This window comes from Anolis carolinensis, chromosome 2 (assembly GCF_035594765.1).
Source record: "Anolis carolinensis isolate JA03-04 chromosome 2, rAnoCar3.1.pri, whole genome shotgun sequence".
Taxonomy (NCBI): Eukaryota; Metazoa; Chordata; class Lepidosauria; order Squamata; family Dactyloidae; genus Anolis; species Anolis carolinensis.
The window spans coordinates 194,644,524-194,659,459 of NC_085842.1; the positions used below are offsets into that span (position 1 = coordinate 194,644,524).

Sequence of the window (14,936 nt, forward strand, 5' to 3'; positions counted from 1 at the left end):
CTTTGATGTAACATACTTCAGTGCTAGACAAGTCATATCAATTTGGATTCCCCCCCTCCCCAATAAACCCACAAGTATGTCTAAGTTAAAAGCTTCCTCATTACATAAAATATAGTGTTGGGGATCTAGCTAAGATTGTATTTGTCTTCATTACTTCCTGAAGTGGAACAGACCTTTAGGGCAGGATGCATTCTGTCTGCTGCTCCCAAGAAACCCCTCCAGATCTTCTCCAGAGGCTTTGGAAAACCCATTGAGAGGCATGAGAGGGTGGGAAGATGTCCCACTGTTCAACACAAATTCATTCACATGACCGTAGATATAGGTAAGTTATACAGATATCCATCCCAGTATTAAAGGCACAGGCAAACTTTGGTTCTCCAGGTGTTTTGAATTTCAGCTCCCACAATTCCTAACAGCTGGTAGGCTAGCTGGGATTTCTGGGATTTGAACTCCAAAACACCTGGAAGGCCAAAGTTTGCCCGTGCCTGCACTATTAGAATACTCAGGACAGCTTTATGATGAAAGTGTCTAAGCATTTAGTGAACGCTTTTCCTGACATTTTTATTTTTATGTGCAATTTCTGACTCTAAGTACATGTATAGGCACATTTTCAAATGTATACAGTGTTTTAAAATAATGCATTTTATGTCTACCAACCTTTTTGTATTTTCAGATTGCAATGTTCAGAAGATTAGGAATATTGCCATGTAATTGCATTCCAATCTGTGTGCAATTGGGGCAGTATGAGTTGAATAAATTTGCATTAAGATGAGAAAGCAATAATCATCTCTCCCATCCCTAACCATTCATTTTATAAGCTTAGCTAGAAGGTAAAACTCATATTTTTATTTTGTGGTTTTTTGAGGCTTTGATGTAATATTATTCAGGAATGTGAGCCTAAGCTAGTGGATCTGAAATAATTGTACATTCTTTCACTCTACAGATCTGCCTTTTTTCAGATCCCCCTTTCTCTGTTTTTCCTGCCCTCTTTTCTTGTGCAACCCTTGGGACAGACTGTTTTCTTTGTAAAACATTATAGATTCTGATGACAACAGATCAATCAATCAAAAATGCCAGACATAGTACTAACAGTGAACACACCAACACACTAAGAAATCAGGCCTTTATTTTATACAGAATTAATTTGAAGTGGTGGAAAGGAGAGAAAAAAAAACAAAAAACAAAAAGTTAAAAGATAAAACTTCAGGAGGGAATATGACTTCTGAACATTACTTAAAAAGCCAGCCTTCCATGAATAACAGACAACAGATGACTCCAATTAGACCTGGCAGCCCAAAAATGTCAATGTATTGGAAAACCGATCAAGGTCATCGCAGAGGTCCTGCAATTCTTCATCTTGGCATTCATCCTCACTTGGCCACCTTTCGATCCAGGTATCCTTGCTTATGAGATAGAAGACACTGGAAAAGACCAAAAGAGCAAAGTTCCGAATCTTTGTTCCACACGTGAACTGGTTAACAGGGGATCTATGGAAGAACCAACTAAGACTGGAATGAAATGAGTAAGGACCATTTCTCAGCCATTTCACATACCTTGAAATGGCCAGGTTTTATTTTGACTGCATTTGGCGGTGTCTTAGTGGTCTTATGGTAGATAATTGCTTTAATTGTTTGAACCAGATTGACTCCAGGACCAGTCTGGTAAACTGTTCAGAGTCAGGGAGCGCAACTCCATTTCTCCTCCTTTTACCTGAAGCTATCCGACCCTGATCCTTCCGTGTGTCCATTGGCACTTCCTCTATCAGTTTTCAGACAGAGAGGGGGTATATAATGGGAATATTCCCATTGTTGTCTCCTGTCAATGATCAGAGATAGCATTTTTTTCTCAATTAGGAAGTCAATTGTATATTGTCTATCAGGGGATCTCCCGCTTCCTGAGCAAAAGGAAAAAAAAGATGTAATAGGAACTCCAGCAGCTTGTGTTATTGGAGAGATGCAGTAGCAGTGCTCCCTATGGGAGAGACATGGTTGAAACTGATCTCTTAAAAATAAAATCACAGGGTAGTCTGTGTCTGTGTGTTTTCTTCTACTTTTATGAATAATTATGCAGCAGAAGGTGGGGGGATTGCATCTGCCCTCCCATCTTCTGGCACATCATGTTTACATGCCAGGGGGGCTGCCGGAGCAACCTCATGGCAACCCTGTACGTTTTTATTCATTTTTAAGACTTGGGGAGGGGGGGGGACTGGATTGTCCCCGCGAAAGCCCACTTCTTTTGGGAGCCCGTGGGGATTTAAACCTGCTTCAGTTCAGGTTTAAGCCATGTGTGAAAGTGCCTTGAGAAAACGCATAACTTCTGTTAGGAGGCTAAAGACCAGGAGAAGATTTTGAAGACAAAAAAGATAAATCAGTGGATGACTGGAGTTCCAGACACCATATACTTCATGGGGAAATTGGTATCTCTGCTTTTAGCCTAGTTAAAATCAAGCCTAAGACTGCTTACAATCCCATTTCTAGGTGTATTTTCATTGTAGAATCAATGTGGTTTGACTCCATTTTAAATGCCATGGCTCAATGCTATGGAATTATGGGAGCTGTAGTTTTACAAGGCCTTTTCTGCCAAAGAATTCTGGTACCTACAAAACTGTACCTCCCATAATTCCATTTTATTGAGCATGGCATTTAAAGTGGTTTCAAACTATACAGTAGAAAATTTGCATTTTTTTCTTGTTTGATTATAGTGGTCTTCAAACTTTCAGTTTGGGATACACTCTAAGGTGCTTTGAGGCACCACGAATGGAAATGCAGTAATAACCAACAATAAAATAAATGGGTTGCTATGAGTTTTTCAGGCTGTATGGCCATGTTCCAGTAGTATTCTCTCCTGAAGTTTCGCCTGCATCTATGGTAGGCATCCTCAGAGGTTTGTTCAGAAGTATATTGGAAATGAAGCAATTAGACTGTCCAGGGTGGGTGAAAGAAAATAAACAAACAAAAGCCAAGTAGACTAAATGAAATGAAATGCATACTCATTATTTGCAGGCCACAGATCATTGCTGACACCCCAGATTAGATAGTCTTCATTCTCCTCCAGATTCAGAGTTTCCCTGCACTTCATCTGGCTGATAAACTTGCGAGGACTGACTTCTGGATTTGGATCACTTCCTGGAGGAATCAGACAAAACAAACATCTCTATTTGGATGAGAACTGTTTTAATTGACTAATATGTTGAATATGAGAAAGCTAGGGAGGGATCATTGTCCATCTTGCCCTGATGTTCTCATATCCCTAATCTTTATTTTGCATGAAAACATTTATTGAGAATTACTGTGGATGCTAACTTCACAATAGAGTCAGATATTCCATTTTTCCTCTTCTACTAATTTCTAAGGGAAGCCAACTATACACCCTAAGGATTGGTTACTTTATATGATCCTACAGCCTGTTTCATTTTCTCATTCCATTCCCAGGAAGTAATTTAAAAATACACGCATACATACACACAACTAAGGGCTCTACTGATGGGGAGATAGATGGGAAGATGGGGAAAAGGGTTGTGGCAATAACACATCCTTGTTTGTCACCTGATCCCACCCTAAATGGGTCGGTTTGGGAGCTGTTGCTGTCTAAGACTGTTACCACCATGGAGGAGCTAAAGGATGATGTTCACAAATTTATCAGGGCATTCGATTTTCACGAAGATAGTTCAGAGAGCATTACGATCCTTGGTGTAAAAGGCCTTTGCATGTACAGGAATTGATTTTGATCCCTGCATTTTTCTTGGAGCTGTCATGCAGTGAAAATCATATCCATTGTTCCTCTGGAGAGACAGAAGCCATTCTGGGAGGATTTATTCTGAAATTGGTAGAAGGCAGTTTGCGAGGATTGTTGTGAGTATTTTTCTGGCAGAGGTTAAAAGGGAGAGACCTTGATCATTTCCAGTCTGTTCCTTTCCCCTTTTTAAAAATGTTGAGGATAATAACATCCTTGAAGTCTGCTAGGATCTTCTCCATAATCTATAGTTTTTCAATGAGCTTGCAGAATTGTTGTGTTAGCTCAGACACACCTTCTCTAAAGATTTCAAAAGAGATCCAATCATATCTACTGGCTTTGTGATTTTTTAGTTGGTTGCTGGCTTTGCTAACTTTCTCCATAATGGGCAGTGCTGTTGTTGAGAGAGTTGTAAGAGAACCTCTTCAGCCATTTTGGAACTGCAGTTAAGGAGGTTGTGGCAGTGCTATTCCAATGGATTTTTCTGTCCTTTAAAAGTTTGGTTCCATCTGATGAACGTAGAGGGCATGCCATGATTTATTGGACCATAAATTATGTTTGTGGCTTTAAAGAATCCCCATGCGTCATGGATATCTGCAAAGTGTTGGATTTCTTGAGCCATTTTGTCCACTAGATGTTTTTTAGTTCTCTGGTCTGTCTTTGGACCTCAGATTTTGCACTAGCAGCACATTTGATGTTTCTTTGCCAAATATGAAAGGCTTTCAATTTCTTGTCAATTGACTGTTGGATCTCACTATCATTCTCATCAAACCAGTCTTGATGCTTCTTAGTTTGGTATCCAACAGTTTGTCTACAGTCTGTAATGATAGAGGTCTTCAGTTTATTTCAATGTTCCTCAACATTTTCAGGGTGTATCCTCGACTGTTGTTCAGAGAAAGGCTTGCTTAGAGGTCTTGGGTATTCATTTTTTGTCTTATTTTTCTTTCTTGGAGTCTGAGTTTTGGGAGAAATCTTGATGGCCACTGTGGATTGAATTTATCTGTGGTCTGTCCAGCAGTCATGGTTATTGTGAGAAGGACATTGCGGCAGTTTCTGGCACAGATAATTGCATAGACTAAGATGCACTAATGCTTTCATAGGGAGTGCTTCCATGATGTCTTAAGCTTATTTTTCTTGCAGGTGATAAGGTTGTGTTCTGCCCATTTGGTGAGAAGTAGGATGCCATTGCTGTTTCCAACCCCATCCTTCCTTATAATAGCAGTTCTGCATTCAGGGCATTAGTTGTCTATGTTATCCGACAGTTAATACGTTCAATGTTTCAAAATTCATTTATCTTTTTGACTGCAAGTTGATAACTCCTCTCTGGATGTGGCAGTCCAGTCAGGGATCAATAAGAGAGGCAACTTTTAGGGCACTTTTTCTTCCTCCCTCCCTGTATGGGGTGAGCAGAGTAGATTATAAATAGGGCTGCTCAGTGGATACAGCTGCTGGACTGCTCAATGGCCTTGGACCTTGACCCAGAATGACTGAATCCACACTGCCATGTGCCAGTCCATAGCTAGGGACTTCCAAATTTCTAAGTCCCTCCCCTGTCGCCACTTGCTGATTGCTATGGGACTTTTGTATGTTTTGCAGTCTTCATCTGCCATCACAGTTGTTGTTTGCCATGTTATCATTACCTTCTCTGCCATTCAGGTCTTATTTCTTCAGATCCCGCTTCATCTGATTCGTCCCCTGTGACCTTGCCACCATGGGAGACTCTTCAAGTACATGACTCCCACCGGCTTCACTCACAAGTTCACTGGAACTTGAACATTTCCTGAATTTGTTTCCCCTTAGTAAAGGAATCTTTACCTCTAAGCTTGTAAGAAGTGAGCTAGATAGTTGTTGATCACGGCTCTTGGAGGTCTCACATTCATAGGGTGGCCAGAAGTCAAAGCTGATTTGATAGCAATGAACAACAACAAATACAAAGTCGTAAAGCAATAGCTGTTTACAGAAAACATTACTGCTTTTATATTCAGTATGCCATTTATTACAAGATACCCTCTTTACCTTCTTTAATTGTTTCCAGAACTTGCATGAAGTAGTTGTCATAGCCATTTTCCTCTTCTATTCGAATCAACTTGGCTTTGTATACTTAAAACAAAGAAAATTTAAAATATTTAGATGCTTTTCTTCACAGAGGCCTTAACATTTTTTAGAATTCAGTGAGAAATAATTGATAGCCAGATCTAACTCTCACATACAATATGTGCTTTGTTTCTCATCACAAGCGGCCCCAAATACACCAAGAAGCAGCCACGGACAAGGTTAACCAGCAGCTGCCCCAAATGATGTACCTGATCAGGTGTGTGTTGACTATTTGCATTCTACCTAAGCTACTGCCTCATTCACAAGATTCAGAAATTTAAGATAGGATCTTTTTGGTGGCTGCTTCCAAACTATGGAGCTTCTTCCCAAGACTGATCAGGGTGGTCCCATTCCTGCTGCCCTTCTGCAAGCAGGTCAAGAGTTTTCTCTGCCAGCAGGTATTTGGGGAAAAATAATGGGTACACTGTTGGGGAGGCTGTGGGTGGCATTTTAATTGTATTTTTGTGTTTTAACTGTATTTTAAACCAGACGCACAGTACTATTTAATTGTTTTTTAATTTTTGCATTCACCTTGCTTTAAATTGATCAAAGTGTGTGGTTGTTAGCCCCCTTGAGTCTACTCAGGGAGAAAGGTAGGATATAAATAAAGTAAATAATAATAATAATAATAATAATAATAATAATAATAATAATAATAATATGCAGTCACCATAATCTACTCCTGGTTTGCAGGCCAGTTGAACTCGTAGATTCAGATCGACATCTTCCTTTACATTGTTGAGCAAGGAGCAGCTTTCTTTTGGGGGAAAAACACAAAGGAAGGAAGACAACAGAAAGTAAAACACATGGACACGATCCCTGTTCTTGGTTGCACCAGAGGGTAGGACTCGGTGTAATATTTTTCAGTTACATGAGGGTAGATTTCAATTATAAGAATTTTATTAAAAATAAGAGCACTTCAGCATTTGCCTTAAAAGGTGTGGGATCTCCTTTTCTAGAAGTCTTCAAAAAGAGGCCAAATAGCCACCTGCTGAGGATGCTATTTCTGGCAATTCTACATTGAGCAGTGATTGGACTAAATGGCCCATGAAGGTTCCAGAAATATGGTGCTATGGCGAATAATGGCTCTTTGAGGAAATTGAAATGCCACCCCACGAAAACATTTCATTCCACAGTACTCTCAACTAGGGGTGTGCATGATTTCGTTTTTGTGTACCAGCAGCCTCCTCTATCCCTTCCCGAAGACCCTCCCTCCCACACCAGCTTGAGGTAAATGGGGACCTGCTTTCCCAGTAGCACTTTATGAGGTGCAAGCATTGAGGGATTCTTGTGCTCCCTCTCACAACATGATGGAAGTTGAGTTTTTCCTCTGTGTGTGTTTTTCACTTTCTTTTTCATCCAATCAGAGACCTAGTTGACTGTGACCGTTATCCTCCCCTATTGTGCCATGAACTCCAATTCCCAGAACCCCCATTTTAAAAAGTTGAAAAAACTTTTTAAAATCCCCAAAACTTAGTTGATTGGTGTAATGTTCTAAAAATTGGGAGGCTTGCAGTAGTAAATGTGGCCTACACGTGAGGTGAGTTTCATGCTGATAGGCTTAAAAATGACAGAGAACTGAGCCTCTAAAGTTTCCCTATTGGAGCCAGTGGATCGAATCTTTACGGCATAAAAACAGAAATCCCTCCCAAATATGAGAAGTTCCTTAAAATTGGAATGGGGGGGGGGGGGAAGCGAAAAAACTGGGCACCAAAATAGCATGGGTTTTTGCCAAACTGCATACCCCTACTCTCAACCCTTTTGATAGTTTTTTTTTTAAAAAAAAAACATTCTTTCTAGTTATCTCCCCTCCTTCTTTCATCCTTCTGGCTCTTTGAGCTTATGTTTCATACATTTGATAAACTGGTCTGCCTTCCCCCCCAAAATTAAGGAAAAAACTTACTAGTGTTTTAGATGCCACATCTGATGCCCATGGATGGAGGACCAACAAAATATTAATTTGGCTTAGGTTATTTTGTTGGGTTTTGTCATTACACATAACTCAGAGAACGGCCTTCCTTAGCATCAATCCCTCTACACCAGGCATGGGCAAACTTGGGTCCTTCAAAGTTTTTGGACTTCAACTCCCACAATTCTTAACAGCCTCAGGCCCCTTCCTTTCCCCCCTCAGACACTTAAGTGGCTGAAGTGCATCTAGAGGGCTGGAGTTTGCTCATGCCTGCTCTACACATTTTCAACCCAGCATGGTCAAATGTGCAGGGTGAGTGCAATGTAGTTCAAAACATCTGGAAAGGGTCAGTTCTGGGAATCCTGCTATAGATATATCCAGAATCACAATCTCTATATCAGAAAGCACAAATACTACAATACTTATTCCAATTTTCATATAGTGACTCTGGAAAAATAAATCTTGCTTCTGGGTGAGCAGAAGTACCATCTTCCCACCTCATCTTACCTTCTGCGCATCGACAAACATCACCATGGCATATCTTACTGAGGAGGCCACTTTCTTTGGGAAGATGGTAGAACTTGATGCACTGCTCGTCTGAAAAAGAGGAATTGAAAACAATGCCCTTTACTTCAAATGGAGCACACTTCAGGGAAGGAGCAACTTAGGGAACACACAGAACATGGTTGCTCCCAATAGAAATATTAGTAACACATCCCTCAGATTATATGTACTGGGAATACAATTTTTGGATTGTGCATTTTTGCATGGTAACGGGTTAGAATAGATGGCCCTCGTGGCCTATTTCAACTCTCTTATTTATGTTTGCAAAAACCCTTTGCTAAAGAAGAGGAAGACCTGATTTTATTTCTTTCCTTCAGATAGTGATTTGCATATGGTGTGTTAGGGCAACATACTTCTTGTTATGCAAGATGTTTGAAGAGTTAAGCAGAGTCCTTAACCAGAGTGGGTCATGCATGGTGCTCTTTTAAGAATAATCTTTAATTTTTGAATTAATAGATCAATGGTGGGGGTGGGAGAAGAGACTGTCAGAAACATTTCAAATGTCTAAGTGTCTAGCTGGCCTTCCTTGTTCTGAATCCACTGGAAGATGTGTGATTGCAATTACCTAGATTATAATAGCTGTACACCTTCACGGATGCTGGCTGAATGAGACCGACTTCAAAAAATTGGTGAGCTCTAAACTGCACGCATTCATCATTTAAGTGAGAGACCTGTGATGGCGAGAAAAAAAGTAAAATAAGTCTTTGGGTACCAGCCTGCCAATTGAAGCTTTTCCGCTAAACATTTCCCAAGCTATCTTGACAAAACCATTCTAAAATTTTGTTCAAAGAGAGGGTTTGACCAGGAGTACTTCAGTGTTTTAAAAGAGATCCAAGGTTCATTGGACTCAAAGACATGCATTCCTGAAAAACATTAGTAGATTAAAATGATCTGTACATTCAGCCACACAACAGGAACCTGTCAATCACAGGCCCTGGCACTTTGGGCATATATTGTGTCTCACCCAATGTTTTTTTTTAATAAGTATCAGAAAGTTCCCCCAATTCAAAACAGGTCTCACTATGAAAGGAGAGGAAGAAATATTACTTTGAGAGAAAGTGGGATACAAATAAAAAATATGACTAGTACTACTGCTAATAATAATTTTATTTCTTACCTGCCTCTCCTTGTGGCTCAAGACAGGTTACAACATATACAGTGAGCCACAATTACTTGATTGACATTACCAGACTTAAAAAAAATCCTGGAGAGCGAAGTCACTCTGAGGCATGAGGCAGGTTCAGACATTAATCTAGGTGGCCAATAATCACTGATTATGGTAGCACCAGATCCCAAAGTTTGAAAAAGTTACTTTTTATAACATCCAAAACCTCAGAACTGGAAAAGATGGTGGCCATGCTGTTTGGGGGATTCTGGGAGTTGCAGTCCAAAAAGGGAAACCTTTTCCAATTCTGATTCATCCCATAGATAGAACAATGTCTATTATTTTCAAATGTCTATAAAATACTGATGTCTGTAAATACTGATGTCAGATATGGGAAATTCCCCTAGGATCCTTGCTTTGTTAACTGAAGCAATATACCTCCGATCCCCCTCTTCAAATTCATTCCATTTCCTTAATTCACAGTCTTTTCTGTAACACACCAGATGATGTCTAGTAGGCTTGTGCATATCGGGTGAATCACTATCTGTTTCTTCTTGCGGAATACTGGAAGCCCCCCATATCCGTTTTCCAGCACCTCCCGAAAACGGATGCTTCTGATTGTGCGTTTTCATCCAGCATCCGAAAAAAACTTCTTTTCGGCCCATTGGTGGCAATGGGGAACTTACGAAGGTCCCCTTTCCCCTGGGAGCCTTTCCTTTCTTCCCTTCAAAGGAGCCTCAGCAACAGGGTTAAGAAAGCACCCTATCCAGCCCATTATGGGTTGGGGGTGACTTCCTATAGGACCCCCTTCCAAATCCTTCATTAAGACCTGGATTTAAAAATGCATCAGAGTTACCACTCTTAAATTTCTGGATCTTTCCCCTCCTGTTTGTAAAGGAGGAGACTAAGTTTACTGCTTCTTAAAGTTGTTCTACTCTAGAAGAGAGGCAGACATGCACTCTTTTGTCTCTTTCAGCACCAGCAGCTTTCTAAGGCATTTTAAGGAGGCCCAGTGAAGGAAGAGTAATGACCTGGAGCTCAGTCGAGCTGTCATCCCTGGACTATATTAAAAATCCTCTCATTTGCCTGCAAGGCTACAATTTCCTTTCTGTTTGGGGTTTTGCTTCCTTAAATTGGTTCTACTTTCTACTCTACAGGAGAGGTAGGCTTCTCTTTCTGTTTTCTGGGATTACTATTAATAATAATAATCTTTTAGAAGTATTTCCTGAAGGAGTGGAAGGGAAGGAGAAAAAGAAGATAAAAGGATGAAAGGCCCTAAATGCACTCATGCACCCCACTCACCATTCCTCAGGTCCCCAACTCCCAGTCAATCCCACTAAATAAAGAGAATCGGGAAAATAAAGGAAAAACAAAAAAATTCAACTTTGATGCCAAATAGGGGAGGAAGAGCCAAGATCGGCTCTTGCTTGCTTTCATGTCAGGCAGGTTTTCGTACTGGGAGAGCCTTTACAGTTACGGGTTCTCGAAGTAACAAAGGTACCAAAGGAAATGGAAGAAACAAAATCAGTGCACACCCCTACTGCCTAGCTGTTTTTATAATCTGTCTACTCCAGCTTTACCTTGTCCAAGTAAATAACAAGACTCCCTCCTTCAGAGTAGCCTTTGTTAATTTCATATTTGCCGATAAATCTGTCGACTCCTTCAGAAAGCTAAACATTGGAAAAAGTACAAAAGACATTGTTGATACATAGTATATTCCATCTCACAAGAACATAATGGATTTTCATTTCATAAGCAGCAGAAAATCAGAGTAGATTTGAAATAACAGAAGCTATTTCTCTTGTTTTACCACGTTTGGAACAGGACCTTGATCAAAGGGAGGTGGCTGAGCAACTATCAGTCTTGAAACTATTACTTTAGTGATACTGTGCCAGTTTGCCACATCCATGTGAAAAAAGTCTGTAGTCTATTGCTGCTTTTTATAAAAAAATTAAATATTCTCCAGATATGTATAGAGCAGCTTTTCTATACATATGTATGGGAAATAAATTTACTCAGGCTGTAGTGGTAAGTGATATCGGACATACCTATAAGGCAGCTGGCTAACTTCGTAATTTGCTGAATAGCACATTTGATTTTTCCTTTAAAGCGCTGACTGAAACATGGAACAGATTCACCATCCTACTGACATAGGAACCACCAGCTACTATTGTACAGAATGGTTAGTGCTCAAAGCAAAAGACAAACCTATTTCTTCCTCCCTTCCCTGCTCCTGAAGCTGCCCTTCGTATGGAGGAAAATAATGTTTGAAAATGTTAAAAATGAAATTTTGACAGGAGGAATTCTAAAAGGTTAAGGCCCTTTGCAATTTGAAACTTATTATGTGTTTGTGTGTTTTCTGTATGAAAACCGATCTCCACCCTCCATAGAAAATGGCATTTCTGTGCAGAAAACAAGTGTCTTATACATAAAACAGCATTTTGTGTAGTAATGTTGGCTGGCATCCTGTTCAGCAATTATGAAGGTATAGGGGAGACTTATGATACTTCACATTTCCAGTCTTGAACAATTGAACAAAATAGTTTGCAAAGAATAGTTGCCACACTGTGAATAATCTCACAAAACTATACTATGAGAAGTTTGGTACCATTATTCATTCTTTAAAAAAAATGAAAACGTACACCCCAAGTACACATGTCAGTTCTCTCTTAAAATGGTACATTTCCCCAGGATTTTTAGTCCACATTCCCAACAGTTCCAATTATATTTAACTTCTTTTATTCCCATTCATCCAATCAATTATGCCATTCCTTTACTCCTTCCTCTTTTCCCTCCTCTGGTTCATGGTTATTTTTCCACTGTATGTTCCCTGCTGGCTGGGGCTTATCTACATACACTAAAAAGAATAAAGAAAAATATATAATAAGATATAATTGAAAACAATTAGCTGTGGGGAAAAGAATTAACCTGGAGAAATGGTGGTCTTCATATTTTATCTCAATCTCTTTCTGCAGATGCAAATTTCATATTCAAAAGCTTTTACTGACTACAAAGTTAAGCAGGCATTTCCTTCATATAAAAAGACTTACTTACCCTCTTAAGGTCACTAACATCAGGTGCAAAACCAGTGAGCATGGAGACATCAATGATGGACATTGTAGCATCAACATTACCAAGATATCTAAAAACAGGAGCAGAGAAAAAAATGGCTCAGAAGGAATTTAGCAATGGACTTGGTTTCAGGTCTGTAAGATCAATTCTTCATATTTTCAAAGTGATTCTGTTAGAAAGGTGAAAAGTGAGATCTAGCACATGTTTATTGACAAATGCTGATGGAATCACCAAGACATCTGTCCTTGATGACCAAAATAATTTTGGTAAAGACTTATAAAATGTCCAAACCTGTGCACATGTGTTGAGGATCATTATTTTCGTAAGGTGAACAACTTGCCTAAATGCACAAGAAGCATTTGGCCAGCTTTTATGTAGTCGTCTATTGCCAATCATCCATTGGAAATCACATCAAACCTGAAAATCTGCAGCACTTACAATTAATTGTCCATCCTCATTTTCTCCCTCCATTGTAGGTCAAGGTGAAGTATCCTTGCCCTTCCAGATACAGGGGACTGCAGTTCCCTTCAGCCTTAAGCACAAAGCCCAATGACAAGAGATGACGAGGACTGCAGTTTCCCAACTCCTGGAGGGATAGACACACATCTTTTCTCCATTCAAGGCAAAATGATGTAATCCTGCACATAGAAGGACCAACTATGACAATAATCTCAATCAACATCGAAGGCATATCAGCTGCCAAAGAACAGCTGCTCTATGAATTTTGCCGATATAAGAAATGTGACATGCTGTGTGTCCAGGAAACACATAGGGATAAACAACAGAAATGACCAAAAGTTCCAGGAATGATCTTAGAGGCAGATATAGCACATGCGCAGTATGGAAGCCTCCAAGGCCTCCAAGTCAGCAGTGCCCACAATACTGAAGAAAACAATATAGAAGTGATAACAGTAGAGCTTATAGCAGGGGTCCTCAAACTTTTTAAGCAGATGGCTGGTTCACAATCCTTCAAACTGTTGAGGGGCCAAATTATCATTTGAAAAAAAAATACAAATTTCTATGCACACTGCACATGCCTTATTTGTAGTGCAAAAAAAACCCCCAACAATGACAATGAAAGAGCAATACAATATTTAAAAATAAGAACAATTTTAACCAATATAAACCTATCAGGATTTCAATGGGAAGTGTGGGCCTGCTTCTGGCCAATGAGATAGTAAAGTTAATTAGGATTGTTGTTGTCATTTCAGACTTTGGATGAACCTAAGTCTAAAACTGAGGGCGGGGCCCAGGTAAATAACCATGGAGGGCCACATATGGCCCACGGGCCGTAGTTTGGGGACCCCTGGCTTATAACATCATGATTATCTCTATGTACAAGCCCCCAAATGAAGAGTTTTCTTTCTCCTCTCCTGAGAACTTTGATAGGCACCAAAGGGCAGTAGTAACTGGTGACTTTAACAGCCACTGCCATGTATGGGGCTATGCTCAGGAGGATAAAAATGAAGAGGCTGTCCTCTCATAAGCTGAATTGCATAAACTATTGCTTATTCATGATAGTAAGCTCCCACCATCCTACAACAGTAGGAAATGGCACCGAGGATATAAGCCAGACCTCCTATTTGTGAGTGACAGCATTGTGCAGCAATGCACTAAATCAGTGGGACCACCAGTGCCAAACACCACAGTAGAAATTGTACTGTTTAGCCTGTATGGCACCATCTGACATCCGTCGGGAAGTAGCAGCCAGTAATGAAAGGACCAAGGCATTGATATCTCCGGCCCATCCTCTGTTTGGATATTAGCCAGCAAGCCAATGCTTTAAATCAAGAAATAGTTTTCTAAGATCTACAGAGATACTCGCAGGAATACCTCTGCAAGCAAGAGTCCAAAAGTGGTAGGCTAAAACCCAGAATCTCAAGCCATGGCTGATACTGAATGAGAGACTCCCTCCTGGGCACACAGAAGACTGGGCGACTTTGAAGGCACTGAACAGATTGTGCTCTGGCATCATGAGATGTAGAGCCAACCTTAAGAAATGGGGCCACAAAGTTGAGTCCAAGACATGTGAGTGTGGAGAAGAACAAATCACAGACCACCTATAAACATTTGTAATCAAGGACTCATTGTTATAGTGGTTGGAGCGACAACACCCCCTGTGGCCGGAATCAAGCACAACCTCCAGGAACCCAAAGTTGGAAAAATGCCGACATAATACCTCTATCTATTGTCTGTCCTGTATGTCTAATCGGCATTGAATTTTTGCTGTGTATATGTTCTGTGATCCGCCCTGAGTCCCCTTCGAGTTGAGAAGAGTGTAAATAATATTACAATACAGTCTGAGCCCTGCCACATGCACAGTGGAGGACCTTCTTATAGGAACACCAGAGGCATTCCAAGTGGCCAACTACTGGTCAAAGGACATTAGGTATAATGCTAAATTTTTAACTTTGTGTTTTTAAATACATTACAACTGTATCCTCAGTTTGCTTCTGATAC

The 14,936-nt window shown here is 40.2% G+C and overlaps 1 protein-coding gene across 1 annotated transcript in view; it reads right to left on the reverse strand.

Moving 5' to 3' along the window:
- Nucleotides 1-1,108: 1,108 nt before the first annotated feature.
- The window catches only part of LOC100560431 (A.superbus venom factor 1), a 65,523-nt gene continuing 51,695 nt past the window's right edge, over nucleotides 1,109-14,936 (reverse strand). Inside the window, exons 33-40 of the mRNA XM_008103738.3 lie at nucleotides 12,459-12,546; nucleotides 10,985-11,074; nucleotides 8,865-8,970; nucleotides 8,243-8,332; nucleotides 6,497-6,583; nucleotides 5,749-5,832; nucleotides 2,990-3,125; nucleotides 1,109-1,421 (exon numbers count right to left, since the gene is read on the reverse strand). Of these exons, the coding sequence (XP_008101945.3) occupies nucleotides 1,280-1,421; nucleotides 2,990-3,125; nucleotides 5,749-5,832; nucleotides 6,497-6,583; nucleotides 8,243-8,332; nucleotides 8,865-8,970; nucleotides 10,985-11,074; nucleotides 12,459-12,546 (823 nt within the window). The 3' untranslated portion in view covers nucleotides 1,109-1,279. The remainder of the gene's footprint in view (nucleotides 1,422-2,989; nucleotides 3,126-5,748; nucleotides 5,833-6,496; nucleotides 6,584-8,242; nucleotides 8,333-8,864; nucleotides 8,971-10,984; nucleotides 11,075-12,458; nucleotides 12,547-14,936) is intronic.